At 37.0% G+C, this 25,510-nt stretch overlaps 2 protein-coding genes across 2 annotated transcripts in view; one reads left to right on the top strand and one right to left on the bottom strand.

Annotated features, from left to right (window-relative positions):
- HOOK3 (hook microtubule tethering protein 3) overlaps positions 1-25,510 on the top strand; it is a 945,081-nt gene that overhangs the window by 457,935 nt on the left and 461,636 nt on the right. The gene's annotated exons all lie outside the window — the stretch shown is intronic.
- Positions 1-25,510, bottom strand: part of PIGG (phosphatidylinositol glycan anchor biosynthesis class G) — a 55,436-nt gene that overhangs the window by 23,931 nt on the left and 5,995 nt on the right. Inside the window, exons 4-9 of the mRNA XM_050987049.1 lie at positions 24,953-25,141; positions 23,282-23,420; positions 19,483-19,695; positions 11,089-11,306; positions 8,401-8,682; positions 900-1,357 (exon numbers count right to left, since the gene is read on the bottom strand). Of these exons, the coding sequence (XP_050843006.1) occupies positions 900-1,357; positions 8,401-8,682; positions 11,089-11,306; positions 19,483-19,695; positions 23,282-23,420; positions 24,953-25,141 (1,499 nt within the window). The remainder of the gene's footprint in view (positions 1-899; positions 1,358-8,400; positions 8,683-11,088; positions 11,307-19,482; positions 19,696-23,281; positions 23,421-24,952; positions 25,142-25,510) is intronic.

Genomic DNA, 25,510 nt, shown 5'->3' on the forward strand with positions numbered 1-25,510 from the left:
GCTATAATGCAATAAATTCCCTCATAACTCATGTCTTTCAGCACTTATGCCTGTCACTGCAATTAGCATTTCATCTGTGAGGCTGCCAATAAATAACAAGTCTCATATTAGTCCATTTCCTCATGTCATTTTTAATGAATGATGAATGACATTTCATCCATGTGTTGTAAAATACTGGCAAGAAATCTATTTATCTTACACAACAGAGCCTCTTCATCTGCTGTTTGCAAAACATTGACTAGACTGTCAAAAAAGTATTACATCTCTATCCACTAACTGAAGTACATGAGACAGTTCAAGTATCACTGAATAATAACTTTAGTTCTTAAAAATACTGAAAGGTATTAGAAAAAGCAGAAGCCCTTCTCTGCTATACTTTCAGTTATAAAACATCCCTTTCTTGTTTATCATACTAAACTCAATAAATTCCTTCAGCTTTTCACCCACACATTACAAGCATGCAATAAACAAGGAAGAATTCTATGTGTGGCATCTTCTCCTGTGACTTCATACATTTTGGAATTATGCAGAAACTTCCTGCCTTGATTTCAAAAGTTTAACTCTATTAAGTGATTTGTAATTTCTCACACCAGACACTGTTGACTTACACATGGAAAATATTTACTTTTTGCTTCTGAAAAACCTATCATGTATAATTGGCATTAATTAGGTAAGTCATGGCACAGGGCAAAGATTATAAACTATTGATAGTACACAAGGAATTACTCCTGCATGAAATAGAAATGAAAAATTCCTTATGTCACTTCATCCTTTATCTGCTTTACATGTTTGCAGCACTTTCTGATCAGAGACCATATAGAAAATACATATTTCACCTAATTAAACACACTTTAATTTTTAAATAAGGCAGAAAGTGTGACAGTAAATCAGACACCCACCTTGTCAACCAGTGTCCAAAGTCTGGTCGATGAGCCCACTGAACACCTGTCTGATTCAAGGATCGAAGCAGCCGACAGCAAATAAGGATGATCCATGGAGTTGCTAAGCTTATCCACTTATCTGATCCTTTTACGAATTCAGATGAAGACGTGGCCTTGCCTAGTTTTGAATTACTTTCTGCTGGAATGTCTATATTCTTGCACTCAGAGGATTCCCCAATACTATCAAAATTTTGTTTCACACTGGTGCTATGTTGAAGGTCACATTCTTTCAGAAGAAAATTATTTCTACAAAGTTCCTGACACAGCACCAAACAAAGTGTATTGATAAGAAAATACCAGGTTTGATGTTCCTCTTCTATAAAACTGCTTGCCCCCAAACTCAAAACATGGCCAATAGTTCCAGCCAGAATCAGGACATCTATTTCTGACCAGTTATAACTGGATGCAACAGGATTCTGAAAAAAGAAAAAAAAAAAGAAAAAAAGCAGTGGTGAAAAAGTATCTTGTAAGTATTCATAGTGTGCTTACAGCAATTTACAGCAATGAAAACAAAATAAATAGCAGGATAACTTATTTCTGTCTTTAGAAATCTCAGAATTTCAGTGAAGCATACACAGCACTACAACATAGTAATAATTTTTAAAACTGCATTCTGTTTAAGGAATAAAACTTCTGTATAAATAATCATCACAACTGTACAGATTAAGACTCCCTACCAGCCTGTAACAGAAGGTTCAAAAGAAGTTCCTGCCCTGTTGCATAGTTGTAGAAGTAAAAACAGAAATCCAGCAGAATTCTTGAGATATAGATAATAGGTAATTCTCTAGTAGTTGAAATCTGTGATATCTTCACCTCAACGCAGTGACAGCCTTCACTACTCAAGTTAACAAAGTTACTGCCTGATGGCACCCCATGACCTTGCTTAGCTTGAAATGCCTCTTTCATCATAAAATCTAATTTAAACCTTTACCCATCTATTATTTACTTTACAAACTGTGCTTATCTAAAACCACAATATTTTTTTGTCAAATGCTTTCATTAGCTCAATTTCCTATTCTCGGCAGCGAATTGGAATTGCCTTACCTTTACTACCTTTAATGATAGGGCTAAAGAGAAAGTGTAGAGGGCATGAGGAAGTTGAGAGTACACAGTTTATTGCTGTTATCAGGTATAGAATCATTTCAGCACAGAGAAAGCCATAAAAAGACCACAGAGAGACACAATTGTGCTAAGTATGCACTAAGATCATTAAGATGACCAAAACTCTTCAGCCATTAACTGACAGGCCAGTAAGAAATCACAGGCATGGCTCTGAAGAGCCTAAGTCTGGACTCTGTAACAGATAAATGAGAAAGTAGAAGGGCATCACAGATATCTGAGAGTGCCTGTGGATCTGTAACAACTCATTAAAATGAGAGCCTCCAGAAAACGTCAAGGGTGGGAAAGAGAGGGTGGTGAGGAACATGCTGGAAACATGCAAAAAAGAGGGGAAAGGAGAAAGGATTCAGTTACATATAAGCAGGAGCCAGTGCACATCTCTGACTGAGCCCTGTGCCTGGTCACTGTGGTCTATCCTGTCTTACTAAATCCTCTCCCATCTTCTGTTCAACCCCACTCCCTGTCCCAACTGTGGGTGTTTCAAGATGCCACTGCAAGTAGCTGGGGACAAGCCTGTATGTCAAAAACTTAAGATCAGAGCAAGTAAAAGCAAGAACCAGAGGACACTGGAACCACTGGGAGCTTCCTAACAATACCTTAACGAATAAGCTAACCTACATGCTTGCAAAGAATTTTGGGAAAGACACTGTCAATACACTGTCATACATTACTATTTTTTTTATCTAATTTTGCACTAATACAGAATATTATGGAGAATCTCTTAAATGTATTTGAAGCACCTAGTGAAACAAAAATTTAAAAGCCAGACTGAAATTACTGCATGCCATTTTTACTTCAAACAAAGATCTCTGAAACTACTTTTACATTAATTTCTTTAACTGCGTATTTTAACTACATCATCCTCCTACATTTGACCTATGAACAAACTTTAAAAAAAATCTTGACTATTCACAGGGATAAATTTCACAGAGAAACTACTAAATTAAAAGATGCACAGTGTACTACAATTCCTGCATGGTTTAAGTCATGTTAATAGAAAATCAAACCAAACTGACCTTTGAGCCAATTACAAGAAAGGGGGTATAAACAACACAAATATCTCTGAGCATCTTAAATGCAAGTATCAGTTGTGTTTATGACTTACTGACAGCAGGATATGTATTTTTGTTCATTAATGAAGACAATGTAACACAGAGAAGACAATAAACACATGAGGCAAGAAGATAGTTAACATTATTAGGAATTTTGCTTTAAGGCAAAAAAACTTTTGCAAAATTCAAATTTAATGAGATGTATGTGAAAGAACGCAGAAGCTATAATTATAATCATGACCTATTCACATCTTCTTCATTTCTTGTGTTGTTAAAGAATACATCAAAGTCATTTAACTTTAAAAAAACACCCAACACAACACAACAACACAAACAAACTCAAAAACAAAACCCCACACAACCAAAAAAGTCTCCATGAGGTTACAAAGCACAGTGAGGGGGGGGGGAAATACCAATAACCAGAAAAAATGCCCAGGTTCAATCTAAATTTACTAGCATTTGAAATTTCTTTGGCGTTCTAAAGACTACTCAGGTTTGTTTAGTATTCTATTCTGAAAAGCAAATACCATAAGCTGGTATTTGGAACAAAAGGACAAGGTAGTCTCTACAAAGACCAAAGAGCATGAAATTCACAAAGCTGGGACAAGAACAGTACATGACGGATCTTCAGCAAGTTTAAATTCCAATAATTCTATCATGCTGACCTTAAAGATCTTGGATAACTAAATAAATGAGCATGTAAGCACCATCAGCTTGCAGCGACAAAGGAATCTGAGATCCTAAATAAATGAGAATTAAAAAGTCCATTACATAATTTGTCTTCTTTTCAAGACATAACATAAAATCTATAGAAGGACTGGTCTCTTGTATCTGGTTTCTGTCAGCAACTGATATGAAAACTGAAGAAGTGATGCTTTATCAATGGGGAACATACAAAAAACCTCATTAAAGTAATAGCATTAATGTGAAATGTCCCAGGATCGGAAATCTGTATTTCTTGCCTGCTTGTCTCTCATAACTTCAGTGAAAAAAAAAAAAATTACTCCAACATTTACATCAAAGGATTAAAATCCAATGACATTTACTGATAAACCACATTCCAGATCAGAGTTAAATCACCATGCAAAATTAAAAATTATTATGCAAATTATAACCTCCTTGAGCCTTGATAATCTTAAGAAATTCTAGAAATACCTTCATCAAGGTTTTGTACATTTACTTCTAATTCCTTATGTATTAACTGTGCCTTATTATGAATGCCAGGAGTATGGTGTGATATACAGTCTGACCTTAGATTATTTATATTGTACCTAGTTGTTTACTTTTGGTTTAAAGGCATTGAAATGTAGGTCTTACTGTGATATTCACAGCTCTCTTTTTCCAGCTGCTGAACATTTCCAGCCCTCAGGAACTCAGCAGACACTCCAGACACTTAAAAAACCTGTATGACTCTCAGTTGGTTTGGTATCATGGGAAAAAAAGTTGAAACAGAAGCTTTTATTTAGAAATCCTTAAATGCCAGGCTTCAAATGATGTAAACATATCATCTCCCAAACCAAGGCAACTTTAACAACTGATGTATGATGTATCAGCACTAATATTTAAGCAATATGGAAAATGACCTCTCTGCCCTATCTTTGAACATACCTTGCTAGCTTGCAAAAGTGTCAGTACATAAATTACAGAGTACATGCACCTTTGATCATTAAATTTTGAAAGTTCTTCACTTTGAGATAAAGCCTCCTGTAGTCTGTGTTCTGAGTCTTATTTCGGTTACCTTTTCTTACCTTTTTTTTTTTTTTTTTTTGTTATTAACTATCTACAGCTAAAGCCTGAGAAATTCTGCAACTACTTTTCAGATGAAAAACATTCACCTTACCACCACTCACAATTCAAACACTTATCATTATGTTCCCTTCTGATACTTCAGTTCCCTAAACCCATGATTCTCTCTATGATGGTAACTTTTCCATGACAAAGTACTATAGATCACATTGCTCCTACCTTTTCACAGCTTTTTGGGATAATTTTTGAACACTACCTGTTAAAGACACCAAAAAATCAGCTTTTTGCTCCCCCAGTCAGAAAATGCCAAAAATATTTTAGGTACAATTACATAAAAATGTAACATTGTTCAATTCATCAAGAATATAAAAAAAAAGAGGAAAATCAAAAGTACTGTTAAATTAACAGGTGCTTTAAAATAAACTGAAAGAAGGACTTTTGTAGATATGATAAAAACCCACTATAATTCTGCATAATGAAAATTCTCAAGACCTCTGCTTGACAAGCCTTAACTTCTGTATTCAAGTTGAAAAAATGGTTAGTTTTATTTCTATCGAAACAGGGGAAAAAAAAACCCATAATTATTAGTAGTAAATACCATGCTTAAATCAACTACCAAGCAATTACAGTGAAACTACGAACAAGAAGTTACAATTTTTAATGATTTTCTGGAATTCATAAAGGGCTGCAGAACTATTTAAAGCCTGAAGTATCACTAAAAGAAGGGACTGGTTCTGCTAGAAACACAGCAATCAGAATCTATAAATAACCGTCAGGAAGCAGATGCTAACACTGCCTGCACTGGTCTTCAGAAAATTCATGAACTTGGTAATCAGTTTCTATATTCAGCCACAGTGGGGGAAAAAAAAGCATTACAAATGAGAAGCACTTCAGAGAAATCTTTAGAAGAGAACGGAAACAATTTAAAGGAAAAAAGCTCTGAAGCCATTAACAGGAGAGCTTATCTTAATTACTTTCAGAATACCTACATTTTATCATATAGCTTGAGCTTAGAAAAGGCTTTTTAGCTTTTTTTTTTAACCAGAAAGGCCAAGATTCAGGATTCTACTCCCATAATCAAAAGACGAGAATTCTTTCAGAAGTGGACTCCACAGGCAGATTCACAAGGTGGAGATGCACGTGTCACAAAACACTTGGATTCAGAGATATTTTAGCATAAGTGATACTCACAATACACAGAAAGCCCCCTCGAGATCAACACATGGCATATGAAAACAACCCTTTTCTCCCCCAAAACCTAGGCAATCTATTGGAAAGGGGATGAAAGATGGAGATGAATGTTTGGAATCATCTGCATTACAAGCAGCACCAGATTCATACACTGCTTCTTGCACCTTCTCCAGACTCTGTATTTGTCTAAGGAGACCCAAAAAACCCCCATCATATCATTCTAAAACAGCCTTGAGACTGGCAAAAATGTTATTCAGAGCCAAGTCACTGCTTTTACACATATCTGGACTGAAGGCACATACTAACTAAACCCAAGAAATATTTCAAGCTTTGTTTGGAACTTCAACAGAGACAGCAAAGCCTCCCTCACTGATGCAATGAGACCCATCCAGTAATTCAGTCCCCTGTGGAATAGGAGTGAAGACGGGATGACAAAAATGTAGTTCTAATGGTCTGAATACAAAGTCATGTCTGCCCAACCAGAATTACTATTGCCTAAACTTTATAAGATATACTTAAGCTTCCACATTTTCAGATATAGCTCAGGTAGGAAAATGATCACCAGCCTGGGATAGAGAATCCAGTGTTTTTTATTTCTATCTGCCCCAGCCCTGAAAAAGCCAACATACAAACAAACCTGGAAAACATTGCTGAAAATCTCATTAGTGTATTATAACTTGAAGCAAATGATCTGAGGGTAGTGAGTGCCAGGTGCCCAGAGAAGCTGTGGATGCCCTGTCAGGGTCAAGCTAGAGAGAGTTTTGAGCAGCCTGGTACAATGGAAGGTGTCCCTGCCCATGGAAGGGATTTGGAATTGGATGATCTTTTGTATCCCTTCCAACCCAGACCATTCTATTACTCTGTGACTCTTTGAGACTATCCACCTAGAGAAGAAATCTATCACCTGTTGTAATTGCTTTCCTCATGCTATTAAAATGGCATGTATGTAAATTTTACGCAGGTCCACAAAATTCATCGTATTTAGATTTCTACTGTTTACTAAAATTAGAAAAACTAGTAAGAAGATGAAAAACAAGTTTATCTTTCATAGTTGTGTTTGTTGTTGCACACCAAGTAGATGTGAGATTTCTGCACTGAAGCATTAAAAATTATTTCAAGATTATATTTTTCTTCTTTTTCTGAGAAAAAAAAACTAGTCAGAAATTATGGAAACAAAATTGTAATCTTAGTTTGAATGAAATACATTAGCAACCCTACTTATAATAATTTAGATTTAAATCTACACTCATTAATTAAAGCATATATCTGCAGAGTGCAAAATTAATCTTTACTCAGGAATTCTGAATTTTCTAAATTTTAAGATATATAGCTGTTACAAAATGTTTCTTCAAGTTGGAGAGTTTGCTGTTTTCCTTGATAGAACATGCTGTCATATCATAAAAGCAATGTACTTGCTGTATTTTGTCAGAAACTTAAAAAAAAGGTACTAAACCTCCCAGCTTGATTCTATGAAACAGACTGATGAAAGACTGTACTGCACAGAGGCTGCACAGAGCTGCACTGTGAACAGTGACATCGGAGACCTTTGAAAAATATGACTAACAAGCAGTAGAAAAAACAGCTAGAAGCTGATTTTATGGTGAGACTGACAGCTCCTGGCATCCTAAGTTTCACAGTGGAAGAAAAAACATAGCAAATTCTCTTTCTTTGGAATTACCTGTTTTCTACTGAACATAAAAAATAAAACTCATCAAGTAACATACAGAAGGTAACTCCTTGCACTCAGAACAAGAACTCCAAAGATTTTAAAAAACTCTATTTCTTAAGCTTAAAAAGTAGAAAAGACAGATTAAATTATCTCCCTCCTGCATTTTCAAAACTATTTAAAAAAAACCCCAAACATTATTAACACCAATACAACAAAGGTATACTGGAAAAATATATTCTTCTTAGAGCATTACTGTCCGCTGTATCATCACTTTTCCTTTGTTCACATTGTTGTAAAGTATTATACATCTAGCTTTAACTGCTATTGTGAAACCTAACTATGTAAAAGCATAGGATTTGTACAAGGCATGACTGTTTCCAATCTCATTAAGTCACCCAAAAAATACTGTACAGTATTTTAAAAAATTCTTCAAATCATGTCAAAAAAAGCACTTCTTAGATCTTCAGCAGGTCAGTATCATGCCACAGGGACAACAACACATTTCAGTACCATTTTAAAAAATAATACATATTCATATTACATTACAAGTAAGAATTTCTTTAAACATACACAGAGAAAACAAAACTTTCACTGACAGTATTATGAAAGATAGAAGACAGTACATGAAACACAGGATATGACAGACAAAACATTTTGAACCATAATTAACACACGTTCTCACCTTTGATGGAAGTCTGTAATTCTCTAAGATCTTTGCAATAGCAGATAAAATACCACACATGAGTGCAGAAATCAGCATCATCACTCCAACTGCTGTTAACCAGGACATACTGCAGAAATAGCACAAACTTTCTGCTGATGTGCACACAATGACATGAACAGCACACAACATCAGACACATCAAGTAAAACAGCAGAGAGAACAGCGGAGGGGAGAGGGGCACTTCAAATTCTGCCTGTCTGCTCAAGGCTTTTGGAACACTGAGCAAAAGCAGTATCAGAACCTAGGAAAAAAAAGGAGAATTAATACTTTAAAAGTGGGGTTAGCTAAAGCATACAGTAAGAATTCACACAAAAAATCATGCTGTTGTCATCCATGTCACTCTGCTAATATGCATACTTTATCAAAAAAAACTGTGAAGAATTATGTTGGATTTCTTTTCCCCCAGTAAGATATTACCATATAAATGGGAGAATCCAATATTGTATTTTCATTTATTAAGGGCTTAAACACACAAGTTACCAAGTTTAATAAATCATCATTTGCCTCTTCACCTGTGGCAACCAATGATATGTATGACCTTGGTTCCCTGTAAAAGATCTTGAACTCCCAATATCAAAATAGTTCCTAAGCAAACAAATTTGACCCATTGTTTGTCACCTGTAAATGCCTGAAGTTAATACACTCTGTCAAAGGCAATTTATTTCCTGTATGAGAAATACATATTCATGAGATCCTGCTGAGCTAAATAGCTTACCAAATGAGGGGAAGTTCTCACACCATCGCACAAGTGTATGCTGAATTTCTAGCTTCTGAATTCTCCCAGTATTTACTTCTTGTATCTCTCCTTATTAGTTGAATTTATTGGTTTTACTTTTACTTTGCTCTGACCTGCACACAGATCAATCTGAATTCAAAGTTTTCTCTTACCTAACTGTGGCAGCAGAGATGAACAACACAAAGAAACTTTCTGCTACTCATATAAAAACTTTTACCAAAAAGTGGGAAATTTCACCACACACTAAAATGTCTGCAAACTGCAGAGCTGGAGCTAGGACTAGACTGACCTCAATCAGCCAGTGCTAGGGCAAGATTAAAACAAATCAAAACAAAAACAACTATATCAGATACTGTCAACCTGTAATCTTTCACTGTCAATTGTGAAGACCTATGCCTAAAATTTTTCCCACACTACAGTGAGATATAGTAGACAAAAAAAAGCTTTGCAATAGTCTGCTGTTTCTTCATATTCTACCGCATATTTCATTTGGTTATGAAAATATGCAGTTTTGAGTATCACACTGGCTTAAGACTTACATTTAGGTCCATCACTTAAAATTAAAACCAAAACAACACTCATGGCAGGGAAACACTCAAACTGTAAGTATCTACCAAACTAAATTTAGGCCTTTTGAACAAATGCACTGTTATCAGTTCACATCTCAGAGGTATTCTCCTCATCTGAAATACAGGATAAATGGCATTTATAGCATAGTGTAGTTTGAAGAGATATCTGAGTTTCTCTACTATTTATTCAGTGAAGGTGGAAAATCGGTATCAAGTCAAAAACATTTTGGAGAGCAAGGAAGTTTCTTTAGTGTTGCACTGGAGAAAAGAAATAACTCCAGCCATTCTGCTGGAGTCTTACAGATACACTGAGCATACAGATCTCAATAAAATTTCTGTGCTTAGTAGCTGCATACTTCTTTGATGAAGACTGATTGTGTGTAATACCTAAGATTTGTTTCCGAGAAATAGTAAGCACCTACAACTGCAGTCCAAAAAAAAAAAAAAAAAGAAAAAAATTCAGTGGTTCAGATCTAAAGTAACTGTCAACAACTTGAATACACAGGTTCTGAAAACAAAGGAACAAAGAAATGCACCTTCAGCTTTGCACTGAACTCTGTCCACTTCCAGATCTTCCACCTGTAGAGCAGGAACAGAATCTACCATCCCATCTACCCAAGGGCACTGTGGAACTCATTCCTGTGAAGTGATCAGCAGAGTGACTAACCCCACTGAGCAGTCTACCAGAAAGCCATTTCAGAAGCACTCTGTATGCAGAGAGCAGTGCATGGGAAGCAAGGCACAGAGCCCTGCCAGGACTAAGGAGACCCAGTACTTGAATTTTCCCCAAAACATCATTTGGAGAGATCCACTTAAAATTAAGATACAGTATATCTTATCCTTGTAGCTATAGGAGATATGAAGAGGTAACCCTACAGCAAGTATTTATTTCAGGGCTCTTAATCTATCAGTACAAGCAACAATTCTTGGTACTGTGAGAATTTGCCAAATAAGGGATTGCCTGTTTGGAGCAGCTATACTGGGTATTAGATAAAGAGGAACAGCTAGGGATTTACTTGCCAGGCTCTTTTTCCTAATGCAGTGAAGTCACTCAAAAATAGAAGGCTAATATGGGAGTAATTGAAATTGTAGCACATCTGCATATCTACTGTAACTAGATACACTAAAACGTAAGAAATTCATATCAAAAGCACTCTTGAGTCATTTTAAAGGCCAGATTTTACTTTAAAAAGAGTATTAATCTTATGCAAGCAGAATGTCAGCCAATCCTAAGAGCCCGTATTCAGTAACTTTAAAGACTAGTAAGTGTATACATTACATATACAACACCGAGACACTTTTGTGCACTTAACTTTTACACAGAAAAGATCTATTTTCATACCTCCATAATGATCACAATCCCCACCATCATTGAATATATGTCATATTGTGCCACTTGTTTGCTTAATGAAGAACTCAGTGTCTTGAGGGCCTCTAAGTATTGCTTCAGGACCTTCTTGCCAAGATTTAAGAGTATTTCTGAATTATTCCCCTCTAAATACAGTTTGATCCAATTACCATGGGATTTTTCTGCTATCTTAAAATGTTCATATCCAGGATCTGGAGAGAAGAAAAGAAGCAAGAGGGTCCATGAACAAAGATTACTCACAGATGTGATCATATTTTTATATTTCCTTGTATAATGCATAAAAATATATAATTGTTATGGCAGTTGAAAATTTTTTCACGGGTACAAAATTACACTATCTTTCTGCAGCAATACCAGTTACTTGGAATAAAAGCAATTAATTCTAACCTAATAAACTGTCAAGATCTCTAACAATTGACAAACTTATTAAAGTAACCATTCATTTTTACAAAATGATTCCAGGACAAACAATTTAAATGCTTTAGATACTGCAGGGGGGAAGAAGGCAATGCTGTCCACCAGAACTATTCATTATCCAGAACACATTGTATAAGCTAAGTAGGAAACGATCAAATAGCTGATGTTTAGGGAAAACACCACAGGAGACAACAAACACACACCATATCAGCTGGTAGTATGGGCTGGATGAGTGGATGGTGAAGGTGGACCAACAACTAGAAGAAAGGCAGAGCTCAGAGGGTTTTAATCAGCAGTGTAAAGTCTATCTGGTTGGAGGCCTGTTAGTAGCAGCACTCCCTAAGGGTTGACACTGGGTCCAAAGAAGTTTAATTTATTCACCAACGACTTGGATGAAGGCACAGAGGCCTCCTGCAAGCAAGTTCCCTAATGACACAAAGCTGAGGGGGTGGCATCATGGTTTGAGCATGAGAGGGAAGTGCAGCAATTCAGAAGTACCATGACAGGCTGGAGGGATAGGAAGAGAAGAAACACCTGAAATTCAACACAGGCAAGTGCAGGATCCTGCACCTGGGGAGGAACAACCCCAGGCAGCAGCAGAAGCTGGGGGTGACCTGCTGGGAAGCAGCTCTGTGGAGAAGGACCTGGGGGTCCTGGTGGACAACAAGCTGTCCATGAGCCAGCAGTGTGTCCTGGGGGCCAAGAAGGCCAGTGGAATACTGGGGTGCATTAGGAAGAGCATTGCCAGCAGGTTGAGGGAGGTGATCCTGTCCCTCTGCTCAGCCCCAGAGAGGCACATCTGGAATGCTGTGCCCAGTTCTGGGCTCCTCAGGACAAGGGAGACATGGAACTCCTGAAGCAGGTCCAGTGGAGGGCAACAAAGATGATGAGGGGACTGAAGCATCTCTTCTACAAAGAAAGGCTGAGGGAGCCGGGCCTGTTCATCTTCAAGAAGAGATGGCTGAGCGGGGTCTTCATCAATGTCTTTAAGTATCTGAAAGGAGGTTGTCAAGAGGATGGAGCCATGCTCTTCTCCATGGTGCCCAGCAACAGGCAGGAGTCTGCCTGTTGACAAGAGGCAACACAGGAACACAGGAAGTTCTACCTAAACGTGAGGAAGAACTTTTTTTACTCTGTGGGCATCTGAGCACTGGAACACGTTGCATCTTGAGGTCGCAGAGCCCTTTTCTTGAGATATGCAAGAGTTGTCTGGACACATTCCTGAGTAACGTGCTATACGGGATCCTGCTTGAGCAGGGTGGTTGGACTAGATAACCTGCAGTGATCCAGTCCTATTTTAACTAACCTGTGATTCTGCTTCTCAAATACCGATCATTGAATACAGTATGCATTCACAATACAAATTCAGTTGATAACACATGGAAAGCAAGAGTGTAATTTTCAGAAAATCTTATCTCACTGAAACTTATGCTATGCATGAATATTGACATTTATCTGTATTTCTCCTGAAAAATAGATGTTTAATTTCACTTCACACTAATAGTAATTGCTATTTCCCTGCAATTTGACTTGAAAAGTAATGATAACTTAAGTACAAAAGGATGATTTGGAAATTTTATATAAAATGCAGTTCTTCCCTTTTTAGCTGAAAGAAGGGTGAAACATTTGCTGTGCAGTTTCAGACAAGAAAGGTTAAAACAATGAGTGAAATAACTTTGTTGTCACAAAGACTTAAGCTGCGTTTCTTTCTCACGCCTTGTAGATGAATAGTGTATTCTACTTGGAAAAAAAAAATACTTTATTTTTTTAACCCTTTTTAGCAGAAGCGCATCATTGAATCTAGAACAATTTTAAATTTTATTTCAAGTGAATGAAGCTGAATGAAGTATTTCTATTCTCAATTCATATAGTCATGAAAGAATTGTATTTACTATTTGCAAGTCTCTTACCATACAAGACATTTCATCATCTACTGTGAGAATTCAAGGTGAGAATTTTAAAAGGCAATGTTTAAGTCAAAATGTCCAGTCTGTTTTTCCAAAGACTTCTAGCGGACTCCAAGGCATGCTGACCCTGCTATGCAGGGAGCTTGCAGGGATCTGCCAGAAAGCACAATCCTGCCAGCAGCAAACACCTGTATGTCAAGATAGCTGCAAGTGCACACAGAGGATTTAATTTCCTTCCTGTAATTCTTTTAAATTCCCTGTAAAGTTTCTCATTCAGTATATTTGAAATAAGTGTTAAATATTCATAAGTGTGAGGACATCCATAAAGGATCTTCTAAAAAGGGCTTTAATCAAACTGAGATTTGACATGACACATTTTCATTATACAGAAGACTGAAAGGAGTTCAAGCTATATTTTGAAACATAAATTAATTCCTTCCACATCTTCTGCTCCTGTTCTGCTCTCTTTTTCTGCTTCTTCACCAGTCTCCCTCTTCAGCCCCTTTAGCATTTTTATTTCATTCTCATCTACTCCTTTCCATGTTAACTGCCCGCCAAAACCATTGTGTCCATGGTGTGAAAGATAACTTTTAGCAAAATTCTCATGAATGAATGATTTAAAGATCTTTCAGATGGGAATAAAAGACCATGGTTGCCCAATTTCATTGGAGAACTCCATTTATATTGGTTCAGTGGCACATTTATTTGCAGAAGGCATCAAACAATAAGGGTCTTGGGCATTATTTAGTTGGAGAAGCATTTTGGTAACAGGCAGGTAATATTGGCAAGTCACTCCCATATGGGATACTTATAAAACAAGTCAAAATTGAAGCAAAATCCAAAGAAAGCTTGCCCAGCTGCACATTTCACAAAGCACTGGCAATGTTTTACTTGCATAGTATTACATTAACAATTTGTGCTTCAGCCTCACTACCATCTTAGCACAACCAAATGGATAAGCTTTGCAAGCATCTGTTTGACAAAAATTTCACTTAGTTCCAGTCACAGGCAGCAATAATTTTAAAAAAATTACAAGAAAGACTGAATAATGTAAAAGCGACTTCTTCAGTTTCAATATATACATGTCCCAGTAAAAGTCAAATTATTTTAATCTAATAGAAGTTCAGGATCAGTCCCAAATTTAAAAGCTTACACTCATTTTAATAACACTAGCCAACTTGCTCTCCAGCATGACTCTTCATTCCACTGTAAAATATCTTTCAAAGAAGAGGTCCTAATTTATCATTCAACTACACCTTCAGAAGTTCAGAACATGAGGGAAGCACTGCAAGATACCTAGGGCTGCTTATTTTTCACTGAGGTATGAACTTGCTCAAAAACCCAAAGTGTGTTTTTAGATAATTCTTCTTTCAGCTTTTTAATTTTTGCTGGCTATTTTTATTCCCCTCTTTCAGACTTTTTCTTTAGCTGCATGTATCCACACCTATCAAAAGAAAACCTCATGCCTCACATTAAATTTATTAGCATGTTTTAAATAATAAAGCCCTTAGTCAACCTTCAAGTTTCTCATGTAAAATTTAATTTACTTGATGATATGTTTAAGTGTGAGGATTCTTCTGAACCTCAATAAAGTAAAGTCCAAGTCCCATTGAATGTTGTGCAACCTCTTAGTTTGAAAATGTGTGTTTATATGAACAAACATGGGGGGAGAAACATTACTGACCTGCCTTCAGTCTGCTCTTTATTTATTAACAGATATATTTAAAACACACTTGAAGACGAAAAGAAATTCTCATATACTGTTACAGTTTGCTCTTTACATTGGAGCAGCTGAATTCAGGGAAATCTATGGCTTCTTTATGAAACAGCTTGTTAAAATCATTCTGTCTTCCTATCTGACAGCAATTCAACTCAACTGACAGCTGACTTCATCTCACTGTGTTAAGAAGGAAACTAATATTCCACCAAAACTGAACGTACATTCTATGATATAGCTTAAAATGGGTGAGTCTTTTCCTGACTCAGTCATCATCCTCATGGCCCCAACAGCTGGTGCTCTAACCCCTGTGCTGTAAATTACAGCAGGACTGGACAGGAATGCCATGTTTTCCCCTTCAGCAGAGCTTACTGATTTTGACCTCACAAGTCAAAATATTTTTTTTTAAACAACAAGGCTTATGCTATCCTTGCAAGCATTTTCAAGTATATCTTTCACTTTAAACTGAAGTTCCAGTCACAGGCAGCATTTCTTTTAGTATTGAAGTGAAATGTCTTGATCCACTAGTTATTACTAGAGGAGAATTGGAAAGCTTGAAACTGCAGCAGCAGTTTCAATAGGAGCGATGCCCAATTAAGCAAATGAGAGTGATGTCCAGCTGACTCCAACTATCTTCTGGGGTTTCTTTCACTCAAAAAAACCTGGCAGAAGACCATATCTGTGGAATTCAGAAATTATACAGCCCAAGACCTCTCAGCACAACTCTGATGAGTGTTCAGATGTTCGACAAATACAGATTAAAAGGTTCTGAGTAGGGTGAGTTAAAGAAGATTGCTCAGATCTGTGTCTAGTCAGGTCTTGAATGTTTACAGGTATGAAGCCTCCACAACCGCTCTTGACAACTCATTCCAGTGTTTGACAAATCTTACCTAAAAAGGTTTCCTCCAAATTTTTTGTGAGGACCACCAATTAGACCCCGGTCCCATCTTGTTTATTCCCTCCTATCATATATTACCTACATGGATAAGACCCCTCCTAAACAGTCCGAGCACCCTCAGCTCCTCCTTGTATAACAGACATTCCAACCCCCTCACCACCTTCATGACCATGCACTGCACTTTCTAGGTTATAGCCACTAAATTATGGTACTGAGAAGCCCAGCACCAGACCCAAGACTCCTGATGCCAGCTCACCACTGTTGATACAAGAAGCAGGATTGACCAGCTGGTGACTGGTCTTCCTAATGCCACCTTGAATGCTATTGCCCTTCCTTTCATGAGGTTGCTCTGCTGCCTGATGTTCAACTTGGTGTCCCAGTCACCCCGTGGTGGTTCTTCCAGCTGTCTCCAGTCAGTCAAAACCGATTCTGCTATGATATATTGGGATTACTTCTTCCAGGTGTAGGATTTGGCATTTCCTTTTGCTGGACCTTAAGAGGTTCCTGTCAGCCCATTTCTCCAGCCTGTCAAAGTGCTTCGGAGCAGCAGGAAACACACCTATTACATCAAGCATTTCTCCCAGATTTCTATTGTGTCCTTCCCTTGCTGAGATGTCACTTTGTCCCACTGGCCAGATCATTGATGAAGATGTTGAATGTTTCCGGCTTGAGTCAAGCCCTGTGGCTGATCACAGTAGCCTTCAGGGGGACTTTGTGCTGCTGATCACATTCACATGAACCCAGCAGGTGAGCCACTTTTCAGTCCATCTCACTATCCAGTTATGCAGCCTGAAATGCAACAGGATGGCTGAAGCACCACATGAGGACCATGGATGGTGAAAATAAGACCTCCTCTATTTGTCTGAAAAGCTACGAATTCCTTACAATTCAACTGTCTGCTCTAGACGCCCATAAAATACTGCCCATGTTGGTCTGTGCACTAATCCTGACCCAGAAGCTCTCAACTATTTCATCATTCACTCCCAGGAACAGCTATATGCCTGTCACCACTCTCTCACATAAAGATAATTTTTCCCTCCTCACATTCCATTTCCAACTTACAATCTTAGAATTGTAGAATTGTTCAGGCTGGAAGTTGCTTTTAAGATTATCTCGTTCATCGCCAGCACTGTTAATGGAGACATCTTTTGCTATATCACCACTCATTATTGGTTTCCAATTACACATTAAGCCACCAACTTTATAGACATGGAGACAATTTCTTATTCATTACAGAGTCCATTTGTCAAACCATATCACTCTAACAACAGCAGCACGAATGTTCAGGGAGGCCTTACCAAAGGCCTTACAGAAGTCTAAGTAGAAGACACATCTTTTGTCCACTGATGCATTTACTCCATCATAGAAGGACACTAAATTAGCCAAGCACAATTTGCCCACAGCAAAGTAGTGTCAGTAATTTCCAATAACCTTTTTGTCTTCCACATGTTTTAATACATCTTCCAGGAAGATCTGTTTTGTGATCTTACCAAGTACAGAGGTGAGGCTGACTGGTTAAGCAGTTCCCAGGATCCTCCTTTTTACCTTTTCTAAAAAGCCGGCAACCTTCTTGAACATTACTGAAAACAGATTACTGAATATAGTAACTTCTCTGCAAGGTAAACTCCTTCTAGGGGAATCCTGACAGATGTGTATGTCCCAGTAGTGGGATAGTGGGATGGCATTTATCATCACTTAAAAGCCATGCAAAACAAATGGCCATCCATGCATGCTCTTGAGTTACAGATATTAGTCACTGAGTTAGTGACATTGTCTTTAGAACTTCAAGGCCTGAAGTATCCACATCATTCATACAACACTAAACAAACAGAACCTACTACTTCCCTGCCAGTCTTAACTGAACAGACCAAAGCATTAACCTATAGCCTTGCACACTAGGACACTCAGAAAATAAAAAACAAGACCTCCTCTAAGAAGTCAATAGAAACAGGGGAAATTGACATTAAATTTCTGTAAAAAAAGCTACCATGACTTTGACCTAAATTTGCACCATGTTATTGAGACTTTCAGTTACTGAAAGAAGAGAAAGTCATTAGTGGTTGCTTTGCCTCCCAAAGCTTTCCAGTATGGTTGCAGCTCTAACAAGTTTGCAGTCACAAGCAAGCACCATAAAAAATTCTCACATTTTTATGCTCAGCAATTTTGACTTTAATTTCTCAGATGAAAGCAACAAGTTGAAATTAAGCCGTTCCCAGACAAAAAATAAAACAAAAATGAAGATATAAACAAGAAGCTGGTAGAAACTCCAGCCTGCTTCATCAGTGTTTGCAGAAATACTGTCAGATGGAGTTTTGTGATGGTATTTTCAGCAACACAGTCATATCCTGACACCCCTCAACAGGGCAAGTTCCTCACTTGACACAACTGGGTTAAGTGAAGAAATCTGTGCAGGAAAAAAATGCCAGAAGAGATGGAGCATTGGTCCTGCTATAGGCATGTTGTTGCTGCAAGCAGAATTTGTTCTGTTGAGATTCCTGGACAAGGTTTAATTACGATTAGAAGCTGTGATGTTGAAAGATAATTGATTCTTGACCTAGAACAATCATTTTGCTAAAATCTACGTTGCTATTCACTTTAATTATTCCTAGCAGTACAACAGCTCTGCATTCTCATCTAGTTATTTTAATAATTCAAGAGATTACAAATCAATTTACAAGCTTCACAGTAACTTTAAGACAACATTTTCTAATGTCAATGGTAAAATATTCTCCTTCACCCTCTGACTCAATTTTTTCACAAAATTATCATGTTAATTATTCATTATTTATACTGCAGTTTGTATCATGACTCCTAATGAAATACCACATTTTGCTAGGTTTGGTTTATTTTTTCTACTTGTTTTTATTCTTTCATCCAAATACACACACACACACACACACACACACACACACACACACACACACACACCCCCATGCATTTTTTATAAGCAGTTCTCTAGGTTCTCATTCCAAGTAAATACATAAAAATGAAATAAAAAGATAACTTACCCTAAATTATCTCCCAACTTTACTTGAAGCATCTTTTTATTTAAACTAGAAAATTCAGTCCATTGTGTTAATTCTCCAAATAGCTCAGAGTCAGTGCCCTATATAGAATACCTCACAAAGAGCAGTTATGAAACCACTCAGATTTAACTACACTGGCAGTTTTACTTTAATCTTACTCCATCATTATTTTTGCTCTTTTGCCAACTAGGAATATTAGCAGTCATTAAAAAAACTGTATTCAGGAGCAGTGTATCAAAGTAGGTTGCAGTAAAGATTGAATTCAGTACAACTGTTCGGAATACTACTCTCAGAAGAATAGCTAGCTTGCAGTGCAATGCCATACTATTGAATTTAAAAGTCCAAACTGTTTTATATACAATCTTCTTTTAGCATATCTGTAACATTTTTTAGCTATTTTACCTTTTTCATATGCAGGCGTATTCTCCTGCAGCAATCTGCTAAGCTGGAACCCATTCAAGTGCACAAAACGTAGCTGTTCTCTCATTGTCTTGCCTCCAACAACTGGCAATATAAGGTTCCCAACACTGTTTCTTGAAATTGGCAGGCCAAGACCTATTGCCAGTGTGCTAGCTAAATCTGTTTGCTGCACATGCTGAGGTTGGGCTAGAGGAGCTAGAATGAAAAAAAAAAAAAAGGGGAAAAAAAAGAGAGAGGAAAAGAAGTATTTCAATAACAAGCCCATTCTATTTCTCCAGAGACAGCTGGCACCTTATTAGTTTCAAAATTGTTTCATTGGTGTTAGATCAGCTATTTTAAGTGGTCTACAGAGATTTGACTGATCTTTTTCAGCTGCTATCCTCTGCTGCTGTAAATCCAGTATTTATTAAATTCTTAGCCAGCACCACTCTTCAATGCTAATAACTACTGTAAACACAAAATAAATGTTATACAAGTAGAAGTAAGAAAACAGATGGTTTAAGACATCACCTTAATATCAAATTGCAGCCTACATCCTAAGAGGGTTTCATAACTTTTACATTAGAAATAATAGAAAGCACTACAGTAAGCCAATTTAATATATGAACAAAGAATGAGAACCTAAAATAATGTTGACAGCATTCCAGAAGCATCTCGATATAATGACAACAGCTCAAGATTTAATTAATATCAGGTTGCTAGGAAAACAGAATTAGACATCAGGTAAAGAATGCTGAGGCTCCAAATACATGGCTACATGCAGGAAAACCAAGTGATTTTTAAAGGGTCCTGTGTAAGATTCCATTAACTTACTGCAGTTATCAGGATGAGCCTTCAGTCCCACAGAAATCTACAGACATGAATGATTTTATTAACATAAGGAACCTTCTGTTTAAGATTGTTTTGCCAGCTGTTTCTTTTCATGCTGAACTAGTTAGGTAACGGTGTTTTTCTATATGCTTTTATTTCATCCTCTTTGTAACTTCAGACATTGAGTGTTTCGACTTAAATGCAGTATAGAAAGAATTCTATATAGTCTTTATTCCTCTCAAGGCTGCTTTTAAGAGCATTAAAATTTGCCTCATTTCTCATCTAGCTCTGATAAATCCCAAACTCGTACAGAATGCCATCTATAATCCATAAAGCCTCTTTGCATGAGTGCCTGTATGTCAGCAGTTTTCAGATTTTATCTTTAAAGGCAAGTTCTTAACTGGTAAAAAAAAGCCAAACTACCCAAACACATTTAGCCAATCATGGGTGACACATCTCTGTAGAAGGCTATACAAGTGATACTCTGACAGCATACTGAATGTAAAAAGCCCACAGGATTACTATTTTGAGGTCTACCAAATTAACCACAGTACATTTTGTTTACAGTAGGATCATAAGGAGCAGTCACTAGAATCCTGATTACTGTACCAATGAAAAGTAAACTGCTGGATATTTACAAAGGCATTAAAAATCATGAATGTTATCCCAAAAGACAGGTAAATAATACATTTCACTGAAATGTAAGAACTGCTCATTCAGGTTAAACCTCATAGAAACTAATTCCAGTGAATAGGAGACTGCATTTACAGAATCTATACTCTTGTGGCCTGGCTGTCAACACATGCTACTGAAATTCATAAAATAAAAATTTGCCAAGAGTTTTGATCCACTCTTGACTTCGTTTTGTTTACAGACTTGATAAGAGGTCAAGGACTCCTCAAGCAGTGCTTTCTATTGCAGCTGGATAACAACTTTGCAAACAACAGGAAAATCTATCTCTACCGTGCTGCAGGAACTTCCAGCAAGATAAATAAATCAAGGTTCTACACACAGGTTTTAGAAGAAAAGAAATCATATGGAAATGAAAAAGTGGCAGAATTAAAAGCAGAAGGGAGTATTATTTTAAGGAAAATATTCACTCCTGGTATGACTGCATTCTACCAATCCACTCAGCCAAGGAGTTTGTTTAAGCACAACTCTACAAAGTAGACTAAAGATTCTCTACCACTCCATTTCTTTATTGCCTCTTGCCTTTAACTATCAGGTTTTTTTTTTTTTATCATTACCTACAAGTAGAAAATCAGCTTCAGAATCATGTGAATTCACATCAATTATATAAAATAGACTGGTTAATATAATAATAATTATATTAACCAGCCTATACAGTAACACACTCATGGTCCATATTCTATCCTTAAGACTTAGCAACCAACAGTCATGTTATCAGTGCCATCACCTCTTACCCTCCCACAAGGGTCAGATCAATTTAATGTTAAAAAAAAATCCTATTTCCAATGGTCTCTAGTCTCCCAAGGCCTTTCTTACTCCTCCTGGGGGACTCTGTGTGAGAAATTTTCATTCTTCTATCCTAGCTGTCTCAGAAAGGAAGAATGGAGGCCAAGGAAATATTCTGGCCATGAAAGACTGTTTCAACCCACTTCAAATAGGATTTTGGACACCATTAGCCCAGTATCCTGACAACAGATCTCATTAGTGCTCAGCATTTGGATAGGAGAGTGCTGTAAAAGCTTATTATCTCAGAAATACACAATTCTCTCACTTGTTACAAAGCTTGATTCATGATTCTCGGTTTCACTGAGATACAGATGCTGACTTTGGCTGAAACCAGAGTTTTAGATCACACAGAATGGGCTTTCCTAAATAACTGTAAAACAAACCACTTTTCAAAAAGAATTCTAGCATAATATAAATTAAGAGTTGCCAGTGTGTTCTTGTCCTGGTTTCAACTGGGACAATTTTTCTTCCTAGTATCTGATACAGGAGCTATGTTTTGGATTCAAGTAAGAGAATAATGTTGATAACACACTGATGTTTTAGCTGTTGGTAAGAAGGGCTTACACTAAATCAAGAACTTTTCCACTTCCTGTGCTCTGCCAGCAAGCATGAGAAGCTGGGAGGGAAGATAGCTGGAGCAGCTGACCTGAACTGCTTGAAGGAATACTACAAACCATAGAGCATCGTAGCCAGTATACAAACTGGAGGGAGTTGACTGGGGGCCATAGAATGTTCCTTGAAGGTGGGCTGGGCACCAATCAGCAGGTGGTGAACAATGGCATTGTGCATCACATGCTTCTCTTGGGTTTTATTTCTCTCCCTCCCCCCTCTCGCTTACAATAATAACTACTTTACTGTACACATAATTATTATTGCTATTCTTGTTACAGTTATATACAGTAGTAGTGTTCCCATCCCATTAGAGTACACTATGCACTGGTATCTACTGGAACCTTACAGCAAGTACCACACACTCACTCACACCCTCCATCCTGATGTGGAGGAGAAAAAGGTAAGCCTCATGGGTTGAGACTAGAACAGTTTAATAACTGAAATAAACTTAAATATTATACTGGTAATAGTAATGAAAGGAAGACAGGGGGAAGAATAAAACCCAAGAGAAACAAGTAATTCACAATAAAATTTGTCTCCCCTTGCTGATCAGTGTTCAGTCCATCCCCAAGCAGTGACTGGCAGCCCCAGTTTATATACTAGGGATGATGTTCCATAGTATGAAATATCCCTTTGGCCAGTACAGGTCAGATGTCCTTGCTATGCTCCTTAATGGCACCTTTTGCACCTGCTCAATTACAGAGCATGGGAAACAGAAAAGTCCTTAATTCAGGGTAAACACCGAAACACCAGTCTGTTATCAACATTATTCTCATACTGAATCCAGAAAACAGTCCTGTACCAACTACTAAGTGGAAAATTAACTCTATTCCCGCTGAAACTAAAACAGTTCTAAAAATCATCATGCTTCTTTGATCCTTACCACTTCTCTTCCCAAAAGCAGAGCTGATAAACAACAGTGGTGTGTGCACTTCTCCTTCTGAGGAACCACCATGACTGCCTGTTTCAGACATTCCATGATCCCCACAAACAACTAACAAATTGGGAAGAGAAGCTTCCTCCTGAAAATCACAGAAAAAAATCTAAGTTACCATACAAACACTATTCATTATATAATTTCACTATCTTCAGCACTTTCAAACAAGAATATGTCTCAAAATTAACTTCAGTTTTGAAACTTGCTCACCCTGGGGCAGATAATAAGAGATCACTGCAATTAAGTGTAATGCAGTAATAGTAATTTTTAGAAGTAAGGCACATTCATATCTAACACAATTGTCAGTATCTTAGAAAAAAAAAAAAAAAAAGGTTTTTTAAAAAACTCTGAATTTACAGAGTTATAAGAAACTCTCTGGAAGATTAAATAAAGACTATCACACCATGAGAAGAAAATCAGTAGTCCCAGAAGAGCATCATTAACACAGACATATTCCCCCTCTTCATTTCTTCAGTTTCTCTATGTTTTAATATAAATGCCAAATTATTAATATTGTAAATACTAACATACTATCAATTCAATATTAAAAAATAATCATGTTACTAATAGTCTATAGTTTCCCAAGGGCTTTAGGGATTGAAATCTGACTGATTTGGGATTTAAATATGACAGTCAATGAAGACTAATTGATAATGATTGCTGAAGAATTATGTTGAATTAGGTGAATGTTTCATAATAAAGAGAAACAGAAACTTAAGTGAGCCTTGTCCAAGAATTTTGAGCTAACAAATCAAAGCATCAGAAAATTAACAGTCATTCAACAACCAAGTACTTTTGTATCATCTCTAGTTATGACCAGTACACGTGCTATCCAAAAACTAAAGTGCTTTTATTATGTCTGTATTCTAAAACAGAGATAAAGGCTTGAATATAAATGACAAAAGCTAAGATATTAAGAAGCAGCAAAACAACTGTAACATTCATAGAACTTCCACACACAGGATTTAACCTTTCTTTTCATGTCATAGTATCCACTTGACTAAAATATTATTTAAATTTCACAATAGGTACTCTGAATTGCAGTAGCAAAAAAAAAAAAACCAATAAAAAGAGCTTCAGGCCACCTGGAACTAGGACTTGGTATTTCAGTATCCAGACTGCTTAGGTAAGTGACAACTAGTATTTACAAATCTAAAAACAGACTCAGATGTGCTATATTTACCATTAAAAAAAAAAAAAAAGCAGATTAAGACCACCACTTCCATTTGAATTTATCAAATATCTAAGAATTATGTATGCCTTCACAATTCCGGACATCTGAGCCATTAGCTACACATGCCCATTACTCCTTCTGCAGAATTACTAGAAAGCACACCAATAACCATTTTAATTCACAAGTGATGAGACAATTTTGGCAGGCATTCCTCTCCTCTTCCCACACATCAAGGGGATGTTATTTTCCACAGCTGCCCAGAAGAGGCTGTTAGCAGATGTAACTAAGGTCAGCCACCAAATCCTTAAAAATGCTACACTGGGAAATAGCCCAGGAAAGCAAAGAACAGAATACACACTTTAGTCTATGAATAAAGACGCTAACAACAACAACCAGCAAGCATTTTAATGTCAGTCCACAACTAATAGAAGAAGCTGTATTACCTTTGAAAGAAGGGAAACATGAATCTTCTTCAGTATGTTATCCATTTCACGAAGTTTTGGTCCCACTAATGGGCTGTTTGGCCCAGTCATATGACCAATATGGTCCAACCCCAGGTAATGTAATATCAGGAGATCCCAGTCTTCTCTCTTTAACACTCTATCCAAATGTCTGGTAACATTATCATCAACCTCAAAGAAAATGAAAACAACTATAAGGTAAAAAAAACCTTCCCTCTTTAAGCACAACTCTACAAAGTAGACTAAAGATTCTCTACCACTCCATTTCTTTAAAAAGTACAAAAAAATAACTATACTATCCATGAAAATTCCATAGAAGTTTATGAGATTAAATGCGCAATGTTAATAAGAAAAAAAATTGATTAGTTCAATGTCAGGCAGTCAAATATATTTGTCTAACAAAACAGATTCTTCACCCCATTTAATCTTTTCTGGTACGGACACATCAGATTACATGCAGACAAGGCAAATTAGTTGCCAAGCTTCCACAGAAACTTTTAAAAATTGTTCCAAGAACTTTTCAGTCACTGCACACTCCAG

The sequence above is a fragment of the Serinus canaria genome, chromosome Z (assembly GCF_022539315.1).
Source record: "Serinus canaria isolate serCan28SL12 chromosome Z, serCan2020, whole genome shotgun sequence".
NCBI lineage: Eukaryota > Metazoa > Chordata > Aves > Passeriformes > Fringillidae > Serinus > Serinus canaria.